This window comes from Drosophila mojavensis, unplaced genomic scaffold (assembly GCF_018153725.1).
Source record: "Drosophila mojavensis isolate 15081-1352.22 unplaced genomic scaffold, ASM1815372v1 contig_49, whole genome shotgun sequence".
In the NCBI taxonomy this organism is placed as follows: Eukaryota; Metazoa; Arthropoda; class Insecta; order Diptera; family Drosophilidae; genus Drosophila; species Drosophila mojavensis.
The window spans coordinates 4,734,806-4,752,018 of NW_025318872.1; the positions used below are offsets into that span (position 1 = coordinate 4,734,806).

The following is a 17,213-nucleotide window of genomic DNA, read 5'->3' on the forward strand; positions in this document are numbered from 1 at the left end:
GCATATCAATTAAGAAGGAATTTTATTGCCTTTATACCGACTTTTATTATATCATGACTTAACTCACCTGTTGTGGTCCCAGCGGCTCAACAGTGACATCTTGTGGTGGGGCAGACGGAACTTCTGAATCAGTTTGCACAAATAAAATATCACTTGGGGCACTGGTGCCTAGATGATTTTCTGCAAATAGTCTTATATGATACACCTGCGCCGGTCGAAGAGATCCTAGCTGAGCCGTTGTTCTATCACCAGGAAGAAGCTTTTGATTATTGTGCTCATGCCAAACATCTAAAATAAAAAAATTTAATGATCATTATTCTTTGAATATACTAAATTTTCAGCTTAAATTTTATACGACGAACAACCCAACAGTACAAACTTAAAAATTTATAATATTCCATTCTTCTTTATGTACGTAAGCCCACATTACAATACCGAAGCTATAGACTTGAAAATACATAATACATACACATAACGTTATGCTTCTGTTCAATGCCAGTTCGAATTTCAAGCACTAAAATTATTTGGCGAATAAAATAAACCTTTAAATTTTTAATATTAAACAAAAACATATTAGTTATGTTAAGTAAATATGACTTTTAAGAAGACTATATTATTAAAGTTGTGTGAGCAAATCGGAAAATCGATTTAATATATACAATATGTATTAATAATATATTTGACTTACCTCCAGCTTTTTTGTATTGCAAAATATAATTTGATATTGGCTGTGCATCCCGGTTATTACCACCTCCTCCTCCCAATATAATTGAATCCTGGTCGTTTGGTGACCACGCCAATGTTACTGATCGGCTTCCAAGATCTCTAACATGCAAGTTAACGGGAAAATTTGGAGGTTCCTGAACTTGAACATGTATAACACTTCGATCGCGCCCATACGCGTTGCTGGCTATGCAAGTATATTCCCCTCTGTCAGTTAAGACCGTTTGTAAAATAGTTAACTCTGACGAAACGCCACGAGCTAAGGGCGAGTTCTTTATATGATAACGAATATCATAGGATGGATCGATACGACTTGCTTTCGATCTCCATGATATTTCTAATGGCTGATCTCCAGTTGCCTCGCAGCGCAATGTAATACGTTCTCCACGTCGAATCGATAACTGCTTTTTCTCAACGGTAACTGTAGGGCCAACTATTTTTAAAAAAAACAATATGAAAACATACATTTTGAAAATAATATTATTTTTTAATCGAATGAAGATTCATGCTCACCATGAACAGTCAACTTAATTAAGGTACTTAGGCCCGCACCTATTCCATTGGTTGCTTGACACAGATAGCTGCCCTCATGCTCACGGGCAACCTTGGATATCATCAGAGAACCATTCGAATGAGCCATAATATTTGATTGTGAGTTTCCATTGTTTACAGCATAGCTAAGATCACGATAATCCCCAGAGTCGCCTTCATGTACATACACGTTTAAAATTAAGATCTTTAATTTGTGGGATTTCTTTTAATACCTATGGACTGCTTCCACTGAATGGTTGGTATGGGGAATCCATCAGCCTTACACGATACTGCTACTGAATTTCCCAAGATTGCATCTTGATCAGTGGGTTTCAAAGTCCAACGTGGAGGAACTATTTTTTGATTTATACAGTTACTTATAATTGGTCATTTGAAGATTATCATGCACAACAACAAAATCCATATATTAATCATGCTATCATATGTTTATATAATTTAAAAAACTCAGATTTTGTACTACTCCGTTTTCAGTTTGAAAGGAAAAAATGAATTCATTATTTAAAATTCCAAAATATTACAAATGTTTTAGGAATAACACATAATGTTACGGCTATGAATAAAGTATTCAGCTCAAAACGATTTTTAAATTGTAGTCCATCGAAGTAACATTAAAAAGAAAATGTACAAAGTCGGCAAAATTGTTTATTACAAGCAGCAAACCAAAATGAAATTATTGTCAATATTACCGAGTTCATATTAAATCGACGCATCTGCGACCAAGTTACTTTTATCTCCGATTTCAAACCACAATCTATTAACCCCAAGGACAAATTTTATGGCTATTCGTACATGCATTGAAAATATATGTAGTTATTAATCCATGCAAATTGTGCATCACTGGTAGTTCTTGGAAACCAAGTGCATGGTGCTCAGTGCAATGATCTCCTATATTTTTTATTTAGTATTTAAAAATTATGCCACATTATATATTTTCTCATATATTATTGATCCCCTAATTTCTTATTATTAGTATTATCTTAATGTAGAGCCTATAAAAAGACAGAATTTAATGGATGGTCTGGTTTTTTATGTGACACCATCAATTCGACAAAAAATTACCATTAAAATATATTTATATATAAATATATTTGTTTACTTAACTTAATTGCAAAAAAAAAATATTTAAAAAATATTTTTCTTCTTACTAATTACGAATCAAGCAATGTATATGAATATGTATGAAATTGTCTCTTAAAAATTCAAATTTTCGAGTTATTAGTTACTTTTGCCTTACACAAACTGCGTAAAGATAAGACTATATTCAACGCAAGATTTTCTTTATTTAGATTTATAGAAATGACAAGTATTACTTTGTAAACTAATTCTCTCAATTCATAAGTTATAAAACAATCATTGGTTTACTGCAATCGAATCGGATATTATAATATTCTTTAAATACAACTCTACATTCAGCCTCTGCTTCAATAACCACGTACTAAGCTAGCCTACAATTTTTGTATTAATAATTAAGCTCTTAAATAAATAAATAAAATATTCTTCAATCTCCACTTGCATGTTCGATTAACTACCATATCTAAATACCTGAAAATATATATTGATATATCGATATTTTAAAGTTGTATATCAAATATCACATTGATATATTTTCAAAACTTAATATATCATCGATACGATATTTTAAAAATATTCGACAACCCTAATTTTAACATAAAGGCTATCAGGGTAAGTAAACGTTCAGATAGATACTCGAAACTCTGGATTACTCTAGACAAAGAATTGTTCATCATTTCACTGGGGGCTGATCAATAAATACTGCCGAGCTCTTCTACGGGTAGAACTATTATTTAATATATTTATGTAGTTATTAATCCATGCAAATTGTGCATCACTGGTAGTTCTTGGAAACCGAGTGCATGGTGCTCAGTGTGGTCCATCCATTAGCAATTAAGAATAACAGTATGACTATTCTAAAAATCAAACTGAATCTTATCTACATTCAGTATTTCATCACATCAACACAGATTTCTTAGTGTATCTGATTCATGTAGACTTGTAAATAGGTATTTGATTAACATCTCCAACAGTAAAATTTGTAAATACCAGATGAAACCCTTAAACTAGGTGAATTATCCTCCTGGTGCATTGTCTACGATATTTACTGTGAGTTTTTTTTTTTTTTTTGTGCATTTTATATTTAGAGTTAGATGGTTTATTAATGTTTCTAGAAAACAATAGTTACACTTGATTTACCCGAAACCGAAAGAACGGCAGTATATTCAACAGTGCCAGCGTGATTTGCTACACTGCAAGTGTAGTTACCATTATGCCAGGAAGAGACGTTGTGAATGGACAATATGCTGGAAAATGGGGTATAATGATTGATTGTTAACGATGGATCCGGAGGTAGAAATTCTTCGCCTTGCTTAGTCGTCATGGTTAACTGTTTGCCCATTCGAACGCCCGAATTACTCTGAATTGTCACATTGTTTCTGTACCAAGTTATATTAAAGGGTTGATCTCCTTGGCTACTGGAGCACATTATCTGTGTCCGCATACCTTCAGTAATTTCATCTTCAAACGCAAAAGGAGATATACGCGGTGGCACTATACATAAAATATCAATAAAGAAAATATATTTTAAAACCTCTTCTTTAATTTCAGAATAAGCGTGAGCTGTTTGGACGTTGTTGAGAAGTGGACCATTTTCCTCTGTACAGTAAATATACTTCAATCAAATTAAATTAGACCTATACAAAATATAAAATTGGTCATATTAAAGACTTAAAATAAAAAATAAAAAATACATGCAACTTTATACGTTTTAAACATTTTTTTCACTTAGTTACTGGATTATACGAAAGACAATAAAAGTATTTTGTTTGGGTGTTTTTATACTAACTATCTACTGTATGCATGGTTTTTTTATACATATGTAATTGTAACTTTCAAAATATGTTACCGTCTACAAATAATATAAATAATCTTTTTGTAATAATAAGACAAATACGTGCATAAATACATATATACGGTAAATTTATATTATTTTTATGCACAAACTAAAAACACATAATGCTATTACAAGTACCATTAACTTTAAGCTGTGCAGAGTGCGTTACAGTAGCGGCATCATTTTGAACTCGACACGTATAGGTGCCACTTTGGTCCCTCGTCACACTTGTGATGCTGAGAGCGCTGGTAAAATCATCATTTTGGCGAATTGTCACCTGGCCGCTACTTTCACCACTACTACGACCATTGTCATTCGATGCGATTTCACTTGTGAAGGCCGACGGTGACATCGAAGATGAAAACTGCGACATTAATCCGGAGCCGGAACCCGACACAGAAGCGCCACCGGTACCCTTAAGCCCACCGCTGACACTGTCGACGGACGCTGCCGATGGCAGAGGTATTCCATCCTTCAGCCAAGTAAATGTTAGCGGCAGGTCCCCGGTGCCAATAACGCACTGAATGCTTGTACGGTCACCGACGTTCAGATCGCGTGCGAATGAGAATGGTGTAATCTTGGGTGGAACTGGATGTTTAATTTTAGTAAATATGCTTGGTTAATAAATTGATCAGACGCTGTTCTGAAAACTATATTACGAATGGTGTTTAATATGGTATATGGTATCACTTTGCACAATCAAAAGTATATTGTTAACGATTCTTCAAAAGTGCCGTCATATTCTCAAACTATCTATTTCATTAATGTATCTAGAATTGTTTTTTAGATATCTTTTATTTGTATACGAACTGAGCATATTCAAAGTTTGCAGCTCTTCCAAATAGTATAGTGAAAAGGAATCATGAACATAGGTAGTCAAGGTCGAATTCGAAACTCTGTGTATTTTTATTTATTTGAAGGCTCAAAACAAACATTTGTATTTTATAATGAATTAATGTATTGAGTAATGAAATATATTTATTGACAGCTTTTTGGCATTCATCTGGTTATTAGGAACCCTTTTTTTTTAAAATAATAATGTTAGTTACCTAAATACAGGGAGTTTGGAAACAATCCATAAAATAGAAATTTCGCAATCCTATATAATGAATCCTAAAATGAATATTCATATTTGTTGTGTTGAATTAGAAGAAAACTAATATCACAACATTTGTGAAAACTGTCTAAGTAAGACATTTTAAAAAATACAAAATTTGTAATTTAAAACAAACTTGGTGAATGACATGAGCGGCCATAAAACAAAACCTATACAAAATGTAGAAAAAAATAATGTTATTAATACAAATCATATCCCAGATTCACACCAGCGGCAAAATATTTGCAGGACAAAATATCAACAAGAATTTGCTTTCTATGTGTTTTTTAGTAGTCTTCTTGAATATGATTTCTCTTATAGAAATACGTAGCCGAAAAATATTATTATGTATTCATCTAAAAGTAAACTGAGTCGATCATATAGTATCAATACGACCAAGCACTCAGATGATATATGATAAATAGTTCCCATATCTATTAGAAATGCATTTTTTTCATATTGTTAAAAAATTCATTGTATATATGAAATATAATTTTATAGATATTAGTGCATGGTATTGGTTATCATTGCCTAAAAATTGCTGTCATTTAAAATATGGGACAACAGATGAAGATATAATGATAAATATTTTATATAAAAGCTTCAAAAAGACTACCAATAAGTACACCTGCAAAAAAAATCAGATCAAAACACCAAATTGACGCTCACCGCGAATTTAGCTCGCTTCTTTAAAGCTGTCTATGGATATTGCCTTAACAGTTAAAGAGCTTTTTGGAGCTATTAAAACATACAATTGTGGCGAATAAAACCCTGAAAGAATACCGCGCATGTCAAAAGCAAGTGCAGGTTCAAGTGTAAATGCAAGTGCGAGTACAAGGAATACCTTAGGTGGGTGCGATTTTTATGTGCATTGTCAAAGTGCGAGCGGTGCAGATATTACATAATATTAAAATCGGATATCAATACAAAGTTATGTTAAGATATAACTTATATTATGTGCTTAATGCTATAAGAATATCATATTTTTAATATTAGAATTAACATAACCTTACTTAGAATATATTTATATATATTTACTTAGAATATATTTATATGCTGGAGCAAGATACTCTGGTAAATGCACACATACACAAACAGATACACACACAAGCACCCACGCATAAACACGTATGTGAAATTAATTGCTTTATAACTTTTTTTGTGGACATACGATCTTCATGAAACTTTCAGATTATGATTATAACATGAATATGCATGTCAAAGCACAAGTCCCTAGTATTTGAAATACGCCTTTTACAAAAGTGAGGGTGAAGGGGTGGATATAGAGATGGGGGGTAAATTTTAACAAAACCTCTAGCAATAAAGGTGTAGAAGATATAATTTTATAACTGGTTTTCGATAAGGGTTTTTATCGATAAAAAAAGATCTGGATGAGTTATTGATATTTAATGATAAACTCGATATCCGCGCTGTAAATACGGACATAAAAAAATTTTTGAGGTCTCTAGCTCTTATATCTTCTGAAATCGAGGCATTCATACATACGGACTGACGGACGGACAGGGCCAAATCGACTCAGCTCGTCACTCTGATCAAGAATATATATACTTTGTGGGGTCTGCCACGCCTCCTTCTGCCTGTTACATACATTTCAACAAAACCATTATACCCTGATTTCCCATTGAAAATGGGTTCAGGGTATAAAGACGTTGTTAGAAATATATATATGTATGTATTTATCAGTGATCAGTACCCTCGCTTCTATGCGTAGCAGCGGCACAAATGTTGCTAAGACAGAGAGAGAGAGAGAGAGAGAGACAAATTGGAATGCCGACGTACATAATACTTATGTTTCTATACCATGTTATTGAAATAAATTTATTAAATCTTTGTGTTTTGATCAAAAAGTTGAAGCCATTTTTGACAACCGTAAAAAAAATAAACAAATTTTTGTATATTCCACTGTATATTCTTGATCAGGGCGACGAGCTGAGTCGATTTAGCCCGGATCGTCTGTCCGTCTGCTCGTATGTTTGAACGCGTCGATCTCAGAAGATATATGAGCTACAGAAATCTGAGTTTGAAATTTGTTTTAAAATGTCCGTATATATAGCGCGGATATCGAATTTATATCCAAAAATCGACAACTCTTCTCGCTTTTTTTTTCGATTAAAAACCTTATTCAGTTTCATGAAGATTGTATGTCCACAAGAAAAGTTATAAAGCAATTAATTTCTTATAGTAAGCGCACACTGCAGCCCATGCGTGTTTATGGGTACGTGCCTATGTGTGTCTGTGAGTGCGTATGTATTTCTTGTATAAGCAGAAAAACGCAAATAATTATTGAAATATCAGTTGCTCGAAGAGTTCAGGGGATCTCGTAGTCGAGCAGTCTCGACTAAAGCTTTCTTACTTGTTCAATTTCATTTCATTATTTGGCTCACAAAATATATATTATAATGATGTGATGAAATCAAATCATCAGATTTTAGGATAATTAGAATATAGGGTGAGGAGAAAATATGGAGAACAAAATTGAGCTTTTACAGCATAAAGAACATTTTTAAATTTAATTCTGGCTGACGTTCTGCTTTAACATCTTCCATATCTTTATATCTTTAGATCTTTATATCTTATAAAGTCAACTCATACACTATATCATAAGTTTTATCATATTTAGGTATATTCTTTAGATAACATCCAAGCATTGATTTCAAATATGTTCCATTAGATAGTAACGCCCTTACTTTTTTACGCAGAATTTCAAGTATAGTTCGATATAATGAATATCATTCGATGATAATTTTTGATAATTACCAAAATTTTCAAAATTTCTTCATAATAGTATGTAATATGTAAATTTAAACTAATTCAGAAGAACTATATCAGAAGGAATTTATAATTTGGAGATAACACTTAAATGATCGCATCCATATTAAAAAATAAGAAAAAGGGATCGTGCTGCGTACATTCAAATGCAAAACTTTTTTATGCACGTGCATTAGTATCAGTTTTATGATATAAACTTTCCTGAAAGTATTAAGATTCATATTTTAATTTAAGATAAACGCATGCATCTGTATAGAAACATTTGAAAAGGCTTCTTGATATATCAGATTCTTAAATAAATACAAGTTTATAAATAGTTATAGTTATCTTTTAAATACATAATTCTGTTAAGCAGTAGCAATCTTATTATGAATGTTATCCTGTCTCAATTATTCTGAAAAGCAATTGAATTTTAAATTCAAAATGGGGGTTTTGAATTATTATACTCATTCTCGAAGCGGAAATAACAACTACGTCTTTCTCTCCGTCGATATGTCAGTAAAAGTGCAAATCATTTAGACATGTTGAATATATACTGTCGATATCTTTAGATATTAGGGAAATAAATAGATATACATATTTTTGGTATACCAGATACCCTATTATTTAATGTGCTATAAATTTAAAATTTGGGTTATATCTAAAATATTTAAATTATTTCTGTGGGCCTCTTTTCGGAGTTCTTTGAAATTGTTTACAGTTTCGTTAGACTAGACTCTTAAGAAGTTCATAAATATATATACATATATGTATATCCACGTCATGTCATCTCGGGAAGAACTTTTAAATTTGTTCACTTTAGTATATTGTCATATATATTTCATTTGGTCCAACTGATTTTAAACCGCGAATGAGTATGCAGTCGGTATCACCTGACTGCGACATATGATTGCGACATACTATCATAAATATATAATACATAAATATATTAAATTTGGAAATACATACCCAATACTTTAACATCTACGGATCGCTGCGAAGTATAATTGTGCTTATTGCGAGCTATACATGTGTATGTACCCTGATCGGCAGCTCGTTGTACATTATCTATCACAAGCGTTCCGTTTTGGACCCGCTGTCACATGTTGCTTGGCAATCTAATACCATCTAAAGAAAATAATACTTTCTAAACAGTACTTAGCTCATTTTTTAAAAAACCATACCTTTTTCTATAAAGACATTTTCTATTGGATATCCAGCAACCGGGCATTTTAAAGTAAAAACTTTTCCAGCGACAGCTGATATTTTTGGCATATGTCTTATATAGGGCATACCTGTAATGGACCAGGACTATATTTAGAAGCCTTCTTAGAGACAAAGTAATACACATCGTCAATATTTTTATACCCTGAACCCATTGAAAATGGGAAATCAGGGTATAATGGTTTTGTTAAATGTATGTACATGTAAGAAGGAAGCGTGGCAGACCCCATAAAGTATATATATTCTTCATCAGGGCGACTAACTGAGTTGATTTAGCTCTGTTCGTCTGTCCGTCAGTCCGTATGAGAACTAGAGACTTCAGATTTTTTAAATGTCCGTATATTTAGCGCGGATATCGAGTTTATTTTCAAAAATCTTTCCGTTATTTTTATCGATTATAACCCTTATCAAAAAGAAAATATATATTCTTGATCACGGCGATCAGCTGAGTCAATTTAACCCTGTCCGTCTGTCTATATGCTTGCGCGCGCCGATCTCAAAATATATAAAAGCTAAATTTTTTCCAAAAATCGATAAGTACTCTCGATATTTTGTTATGGATTAAACACCGTATGGAAAATGATTTATAAAATTATATCTACTACACCTTTAGATCTAATATCGCCAAATGCTAAATGTAGATTTATATGTATTTTATATAATTTCGGTTTTTCTTATAATTCACCTCTATATCCACCCCTCACCTATAAATTTGTAAAAATAAGCGAATAATTATTGAAATAGCAGTCAAAGAGTTCATGAAATCTCGTATTCGAGCAGTCTCGGCTAGAGCTTTCTTACTTTTTTTGAATATATACATACGTACCATATATATTTAATCTTGCAGAATGCGTAACAGCACCAGCTCTAGAAGTCGCCTTACACTCGTATTCTCCTCCGTCCTCTGATTTAACAGCTGATATATTGACGTGGCTTATAACGTCACCAAATGTAGTGACATATTGTCCTATCATAAGTCGATCGTTCTGAAAGATATACAGTAGAACCCGGTTATAACGACTCCACTTTTAGCGAAATTTCGGTCCTCAGAAAAACTTATATGAGCAAACGTATACAGTTATAGCGTCTCCCGGGTATAAGGACGGCCCCTTGATCGGATTATACTGTATTTTCTTTTAGTGGAAACCTTATTAATGCTTATTTTAATTGTCGAATTTTCATTATAGCTCATATTCTTATCTATTATTAAGGAATACACACAAGCAAGTGTATATTGTGTGTATATCAATGTAATTATATACATATGCAGTGAAAAAATTACAACGAATTGATGACAAAACACTTAAGCATAATAAGCCGCTGTTGGAAATGTATATATGTATGTACACTCATGATGAAAATAATAGATACACCCCTTAAAATTTAACTTTATTGACTTCAATTTACCAAAACATTCTTAAATCCTGAACCCATTGAAAATGGAAAATCAGGATATAATGGTTTTGTTGAAATGTATGTAACACGCAGAAGGAGGCGTGGCAGACCCCACAAAGTATATATATTCTTGATCAGGGTGACGAGCTGAGTCGGTTTAGTCGTGTCCGTCTGTCTGTCCGTATGTATGAACGCGTCGATCTCAAAAGATATAAGAAGAAGACATAAAATGTCCGTATATATAGCGCGGATATCGAGTTTATCACAAAAAAACGATAACTCATCCCGTTATTTTTTTATCGATAAGAAACTGTATCAAAACAACTGTATGAAACTAGTAAGATGGCTCCAGTCGAGACTGCTCGACTAGGAGATACCCTGAACACTCCAAGCTGATATTCTAATCATTCTGGATTTCTTTTATGCACACGTACATACACATGCACTTATAAGCACGCGCTCTGCTGACTGCGCAGTTAGCAGCGACAGCGCCTAGGCTGCGCTGCAATGTGGGCAATATAATACGAATTTATTTGTTGAATAATTTCTTTTGTAGACATACAACCTTAATGATACTTTCAGAGTGTAATCATATAGTTAAAATGTGTGTACATTCCAGAGCAGAAGTCGCTAGTACTTTAAATGCGTTTTTTACAAATTGGGGGCCAATTGGGCGTGGTATCCTAAATCTGTAAATTACAAAATCTTTGTATCGATTAACTTTATATACAACGCAAATTTGAAGTTTTCAGGTCTAAAAGTGTTCAAATTAGGCTGAAAAAACAATGTCGATTTTTCGTTTATTCTCGATAAAAAAGTTATCGGATGAGTTATCGAAAAAATATGATAAACTTGTACTGCCCATGGTATACACGAGTATGCATGCCAAATTTCAGCTCTCTAGCTCTTATAACTTCTGAGATCCTTTTGCTCATACGGACGGACGGACGGATAGACGGACGGACGGACAGACGGACAGGGCTATATCGACTCAGCTCGTCGTCTTAATCAAGAATATATATACTTTATGGGGTCTGCGATGATTCCTTCTGCCTGTTACATACTTTTCACTAAACCATTATACCCTGATTTCCCATTTTCAATGTGTTCAGGGTATAATTATATCCGTCCGTCCGTATGAGCAAAAGGATCTCAGAAGATATAAGAGCTAGAGAGCTGAAATTTGGCATTTCAAGTACTAGAGACTTGTGCTTTGGAATGTACACACACTTTAACCATTTGATTACGTTTTGAAAGTTTTATTAAGATTGTATGTCTACAAAAGAAATTATTCAACAAATAAATTGTCATAATATTGCCCACACTGCAGCGCAGCCCAAGCGCAGCCGCGGCTTACTGCGCAGTTAGCAGAGTGCGTGCTTATCAGTGCATGTGTATGTATGTGTACATAGAAGAAGTGCAGAATGATTAGAATATCAGCTTGGAGGGTTCATTTCCAGTTCCATTTTTTTTTTAAATACCAAAAATTAATCAGTTTTGACAACATTTCCAAAATTATTTTTATCATGAGGTATGTATTCATCAGTGATCAAATGGAATGCTGCTAAAACATAAAGAGAATGAGACAATCTACAATGCTGACGTCACAAAAATGTTCCTATACCATGTTAATGGAATAAATGTATACAATTTTTTGGTTTTGATTAATAAATTAAATTGTTTTATGTTAAAGTCTATTACGAAAATGGCAACCGTAAAAAAGGAAGAAACAAGAACGTTCCAGTCGGGCGTTACCGACTGCGAAATACTCATTTACATCCCATCAGCATTTTAGTAGCTAAGTTTCGCTCTAATACTAAAGAAAGTGCAGTTTTGCCACGCCCCGGTATTGTACTTTAGGAGATATAAACTTTTGCGGTTTGCCACGCCCCGTGTGGGCGGACATATATCCGACAAAGCTTTTTGGTCTTGGGTGATCAGCCCGAGTATATATACAAAATTTGAGGTCTCTGGCATTAATAGTTCTCAAAATATAGCACAATTTAAAAAATCACTAAATCTTCAGGTCCGATTTGCCACGCCCATAATGGGCGTAGACTTATAATTTCTTTGGACTATATAGAATCATAACATTAGCTGACGTGCAAAATTTCAGCGCTCTAGCTGTAAATCTCTTGGAGATACAGTTTCATCCGATTTTCCACGCACCTAAAGGGCGGATCGGGAAAATTTTAACACTTTTAAAATTGGAGATATACACGAGTATATGTACCAAATTTCAAGCCTCTAGCTTCAATAGCGCCGAAATAGATTGCGTTCATACGGACAGACGGACGGACGGACAGACGGACGGACAGCAAGACGGACATTGTACAAAACCAATATACTGATTCACTTTCGTGAATGAGTATAAAAATTTCATGCCTCTAGCTCATATCTTCTGAAATCGACGCGTTCATACATACGGACAGACGGACAGACAAACAGAAGGACTCAGCTCGTCACCCTGATCAAGAATTTATATACTTTGTTGGGTCTGCCACGCCTCCTTCTGCTTGTTACATACTTTTAGCAAATCCATTATACTGATTTCCCATTTTCAATGGGTTCAGGGTATAAAAAGCAAAGCAAAAATCGCTCGTTCAATGAATTACACTCTAGATTTCAAATATAAATATATCCTCTAGAAATGGTAATATTATAGTTGTGATACATTGTTCAATTCGCTAACACACTACGCCACCTCACTTTTGGAAGCTGGCAAAACTCAAATAGATTCACTGCTGCAGCGCCATCTAGCAAAACTAAACCAAACTAACAGCTGATGAGATTCTAAGAATGTTCTAGATGAAGTTTGAATGTATGTGTGCACACGTATACGAATCTGTTGTAGCTGCTGCACGTGCGTTTGTTAATTGGCCAAATATTTGATGATTTTTAATTAATTTTTTGACTGAATGGAATTTAATGAAACTTTCAGCATATGATCTACATATTATATCGAATATTTGAGAAATTTAAAAAAATCATTCACAATTAGCTGTAGTGGTATCTGACTTGAACTTGAATGTTTTTATTCGATAAAAACATAACGGGATGATTTATCGAATTTTAAAAGCAAACTCGACATCCGCGCTGTATATACGGTCATCTAAAAAAAAATGAAGTCTCTAGCTCTTATATCTTCTGAGATCGACACGTTCATACATACGGACAGACGGAGGGACGGAGGGTTCAGGGCATAACAAGTAAGAAAGCTCTAGTCGAGACTGCTCGACTACGATATCCCCTGAACCCTTCGAGCAATAGCTATTTCAGTCATTTTTCGCGCCTTTCTGCTTACACAAGACACACGCACACACACAGAAACATACACACGCACACACTCACGCACACGCACACAATGAAAAATAACGGGATGAGTTATCGATTTTTGGTGATGAACTCGATATCCGTGCTGTATATACGGACATTAAAAAAAAATTAAAGTCTCTAGCTCTTATATCTTCTGAAATCGACGCGTTCGATAGACGGACAGGGCCAAATCGACTCAGTTCGTCGCCCCGATCAAGAATATACATACTTTGTGGGGTCTGCCACGCCTCCTTTTGCCTGTTACATACATTTCAACAAAACCATTATACCCTGGTTTCCCATTGAAAATGGGTTCAGGGTATAAAAACAGATAATTACTCTTATTTCGTTGTTATCGACTGAAAACTTTATCCAAAATTAGAGCTACTACGTTATTGAAGCTAGAGCTTTTAAATTTTAAATTTAGATTCATGTGTAGCTTATAGAACTTAAAATTTGCGTTTAAGTTTTTGTTTTCGTTTTAATTATATTTTCTCCAGGTCTAGCCGAACGATCACACTTCACTTTACTGCACTGCACACTGGGCGGAATTGCCAAATAAGTGGCATAAAATCGAAAAACGCATATTTCTAGCTGAAGCTTTGTATATTTTATAATTATGGCAATTTAAATATGTATACAACATTTTAAGTTAATTTGACCACGCCTACCCGAATATCCCACATATGGGAACTAAGCGTATACGTGATCTCAAATGAAATTGTAAAAGCTTAAAAAAAAGTGTAGCAATTTTTAATAGGCATGATATTTTTTAATTTCTTATATAATAAGCTAGTAAAGAAATTAACGATTTCATTAAATTGATACTTAACAACTTAATTTATATATATGACGTCAAAACTCCTTCGAACAATTTATTGTAAAATTACTACAACTAATTCAAAAGCATATCGATCAATATCATACATATCTGCATCATCAGAATCATCATTACAACTGTAATCATCAGTTAAATGTTGAATATTTGAGAGGATATGAAAATGGGGCGTATCTAAGAGCTCTATGACATCAAGCGGAAGGATTTTAGTTTTATAACGAGCTGCTTTTTGTTTTTAATAGCTATGCTGGAGATGAGGGGATCTGAAGAGTCCATGCAATACATCCGTCATATTATTTATCCATGAAGTGTGTCAAGCATGCAGTAACTGGTTGTAACTTGTCAAATTTGTTTGGCTTCCCCAAGGCAGCCTACCGGCATCACTGATGAAGGCATTATTTTTGATCTAGGAACTAAAATTTTAATTTTCGTATTAATTTCACTTATATTTTCGTTTGTAAGCGAGTACTCCGTCAATTGGTCAGTTTGACAGTACGATTGTGTTGTGACCGCTGTCAATCCATACGTCCAGTAGCGTTGTATGTGTTCTGTCAGTTGATCTACAAATTTAAAGTAGCGCAAGAGCCGCAAAAAGCCGCAAACAGGATTATTACTAACTTTTAATACATACTTTCTACTTTATTTTAACCAACATTTCATATCGCAGAAACACGCAGAAGGTAACGTTCTACTCTACAGATTATTAACACGTTGCACTGAATTTCTATCTTTTTGGACAATACAAAACAATATAAATATATAACATTAGGAAATTTTTTACACACATTTTTTCTTTGTTATTTATTCTACATACTCTGGGGCTTAAAATCCAATTTACACAATAGTTAATTTTTGCAAATTGTGAATTTTTCTTCAGGTATCAGATAACTGATCACCTGACTTTGAAGCTTGATCACAATGACAGGGTTGCATTTTAAGCAAAAACATTTATTGATTTTGTCATATATAGGGAATCTACTTTAAATATATTGGAATAGAACTTTAAATTGAATTGAACCACTCTCTGCTCTCTATTCATTCTATCTTCGTTTAACTCAAAAATAAGTATCAAATGAACACTGTTTATGTTAGGCAGAGAGACAGACGGAGAGATAGACTGTGAGACAGACAGGGAGACAAATATACACACTTAAGGCTACATGACTTCACTCGCAATTTCAATTTTTGTCAGCTGCTGGGTATATATACATTAAATGAATACGAAGATTTTGTAATTTACAGATTTTGGATACCACTCCCCCTTCGCCACCAATTTGTAGGGTATCTCCTAGTCGAGCAGTCTCGACTGGAGCCTTCATACTTGTTATACATTGAACCCTGAACATTGAAAATGGAAAATCAGGGTATAATGGTTTTGTGAAAAATATGTAACAGGCAGAAGGAATCATCGCAGATCCCATAAATTATATACATATATTCTTGATCAAAGCGACGAGCTGAGTCGATATAGCCCTGTCCATCTGTCCGTCCGTCCGTATGAACGCCTAGATCTTAGAAGTTATTAGAGCTAGAGTCTAGAAATTTGGCATGCATACTCGCGTATACCATACGCAGTACAAGTTTATTATATTTTTTCGATAACTCATCCGATAATTTTGTTTATTCAGCCCCATTTCAACACCTATAGACCTGGACTCTTCTGATTGATTGTGTATATATATTTAATGTCATTTACAGATTTTGGATACCACGCCCCCCTCTGCTGCCAAATTAAAAAAAAAAAAAACGTATTTCAAGTACTAGAGACGTGTGCTTTGGAATGTACCATATGATAACCATATAACACCCTCTGAAAGTTTCACCTCTACCTCTGATTTATAAAGTGCTAAAATTTTTCCGATCCGTCTATTAGGGGCGTGGCAAATCGGAAAATGCATTTTCCAATATGCCAGAAATTATATTAGCTGAAGAGCTAGAAAAACCCAATCTCATGAGCTATGGCAGATATATCTACACCCATTAGGGGCGTGGCAAATCGGATAAAACTGTATCTCCTAGAGTTTTCAAGCTAGAAAATTTTGCATGTGAGCTAATGTTGTGATTCTATAAATATTAATAAAACAAGTAAGAATGCTATAGTTGAGACTGCTCGACTACGAGATCCCCTGAACCCTTGGAGCAATAGCTACTTCAATAATTTTTCGCGTACACACACACACGCATACACACACAAACGCATACACACACACACATACACACACAAGCACCCACGGATAAACACGCATGGGCTGCAGTGTGCGCTTACTATGAGAACTTAATTGTTTAATAACTTTTGTGTGCTGTAAACCATGAACCCATTTTCAAAGGGAAATCAGGGTATAATGGATTTGTTGAAATGTATGTAACAGGCAGAAGGAGGCGTGGCAGACCCC

The 17,213-nt window shown here is 34.0% G+C and overlaps 1 protein-coding gene across 1 annotated transcript in view; it reads right to left on the reverse strand.

The window, feature by feature from the left end:
- The window catches only part of LOC6578168 (Down syndrome cell adhesion molecule-like protein Dscam2), a 44,229-nt gene that overhangs the window by 7,140 nt on the left and 19,876 nt on the right, over positions 1-17,213 (reverse strand). The window contains 8 exon segments of the mRNA XM_032728549.2: positions 68-288; positions 689-1,156; positions 1,237-1,428; positions 1,488-1,607; positions 4,322-4,771; positions 9,018-9,176; positions 9,233-9,343; positions 10,099-10,258. Coding sequence (XP_032584440.1) covers positions 68-288; positions 689-1,156; positions 1,237-1,428; positions 1,488-1,607; positions 4,322-4,771; positions 9,018-9,176; positions 9,233-9,343; positions 10,099-10,258 — 1,881 coding nt within the window.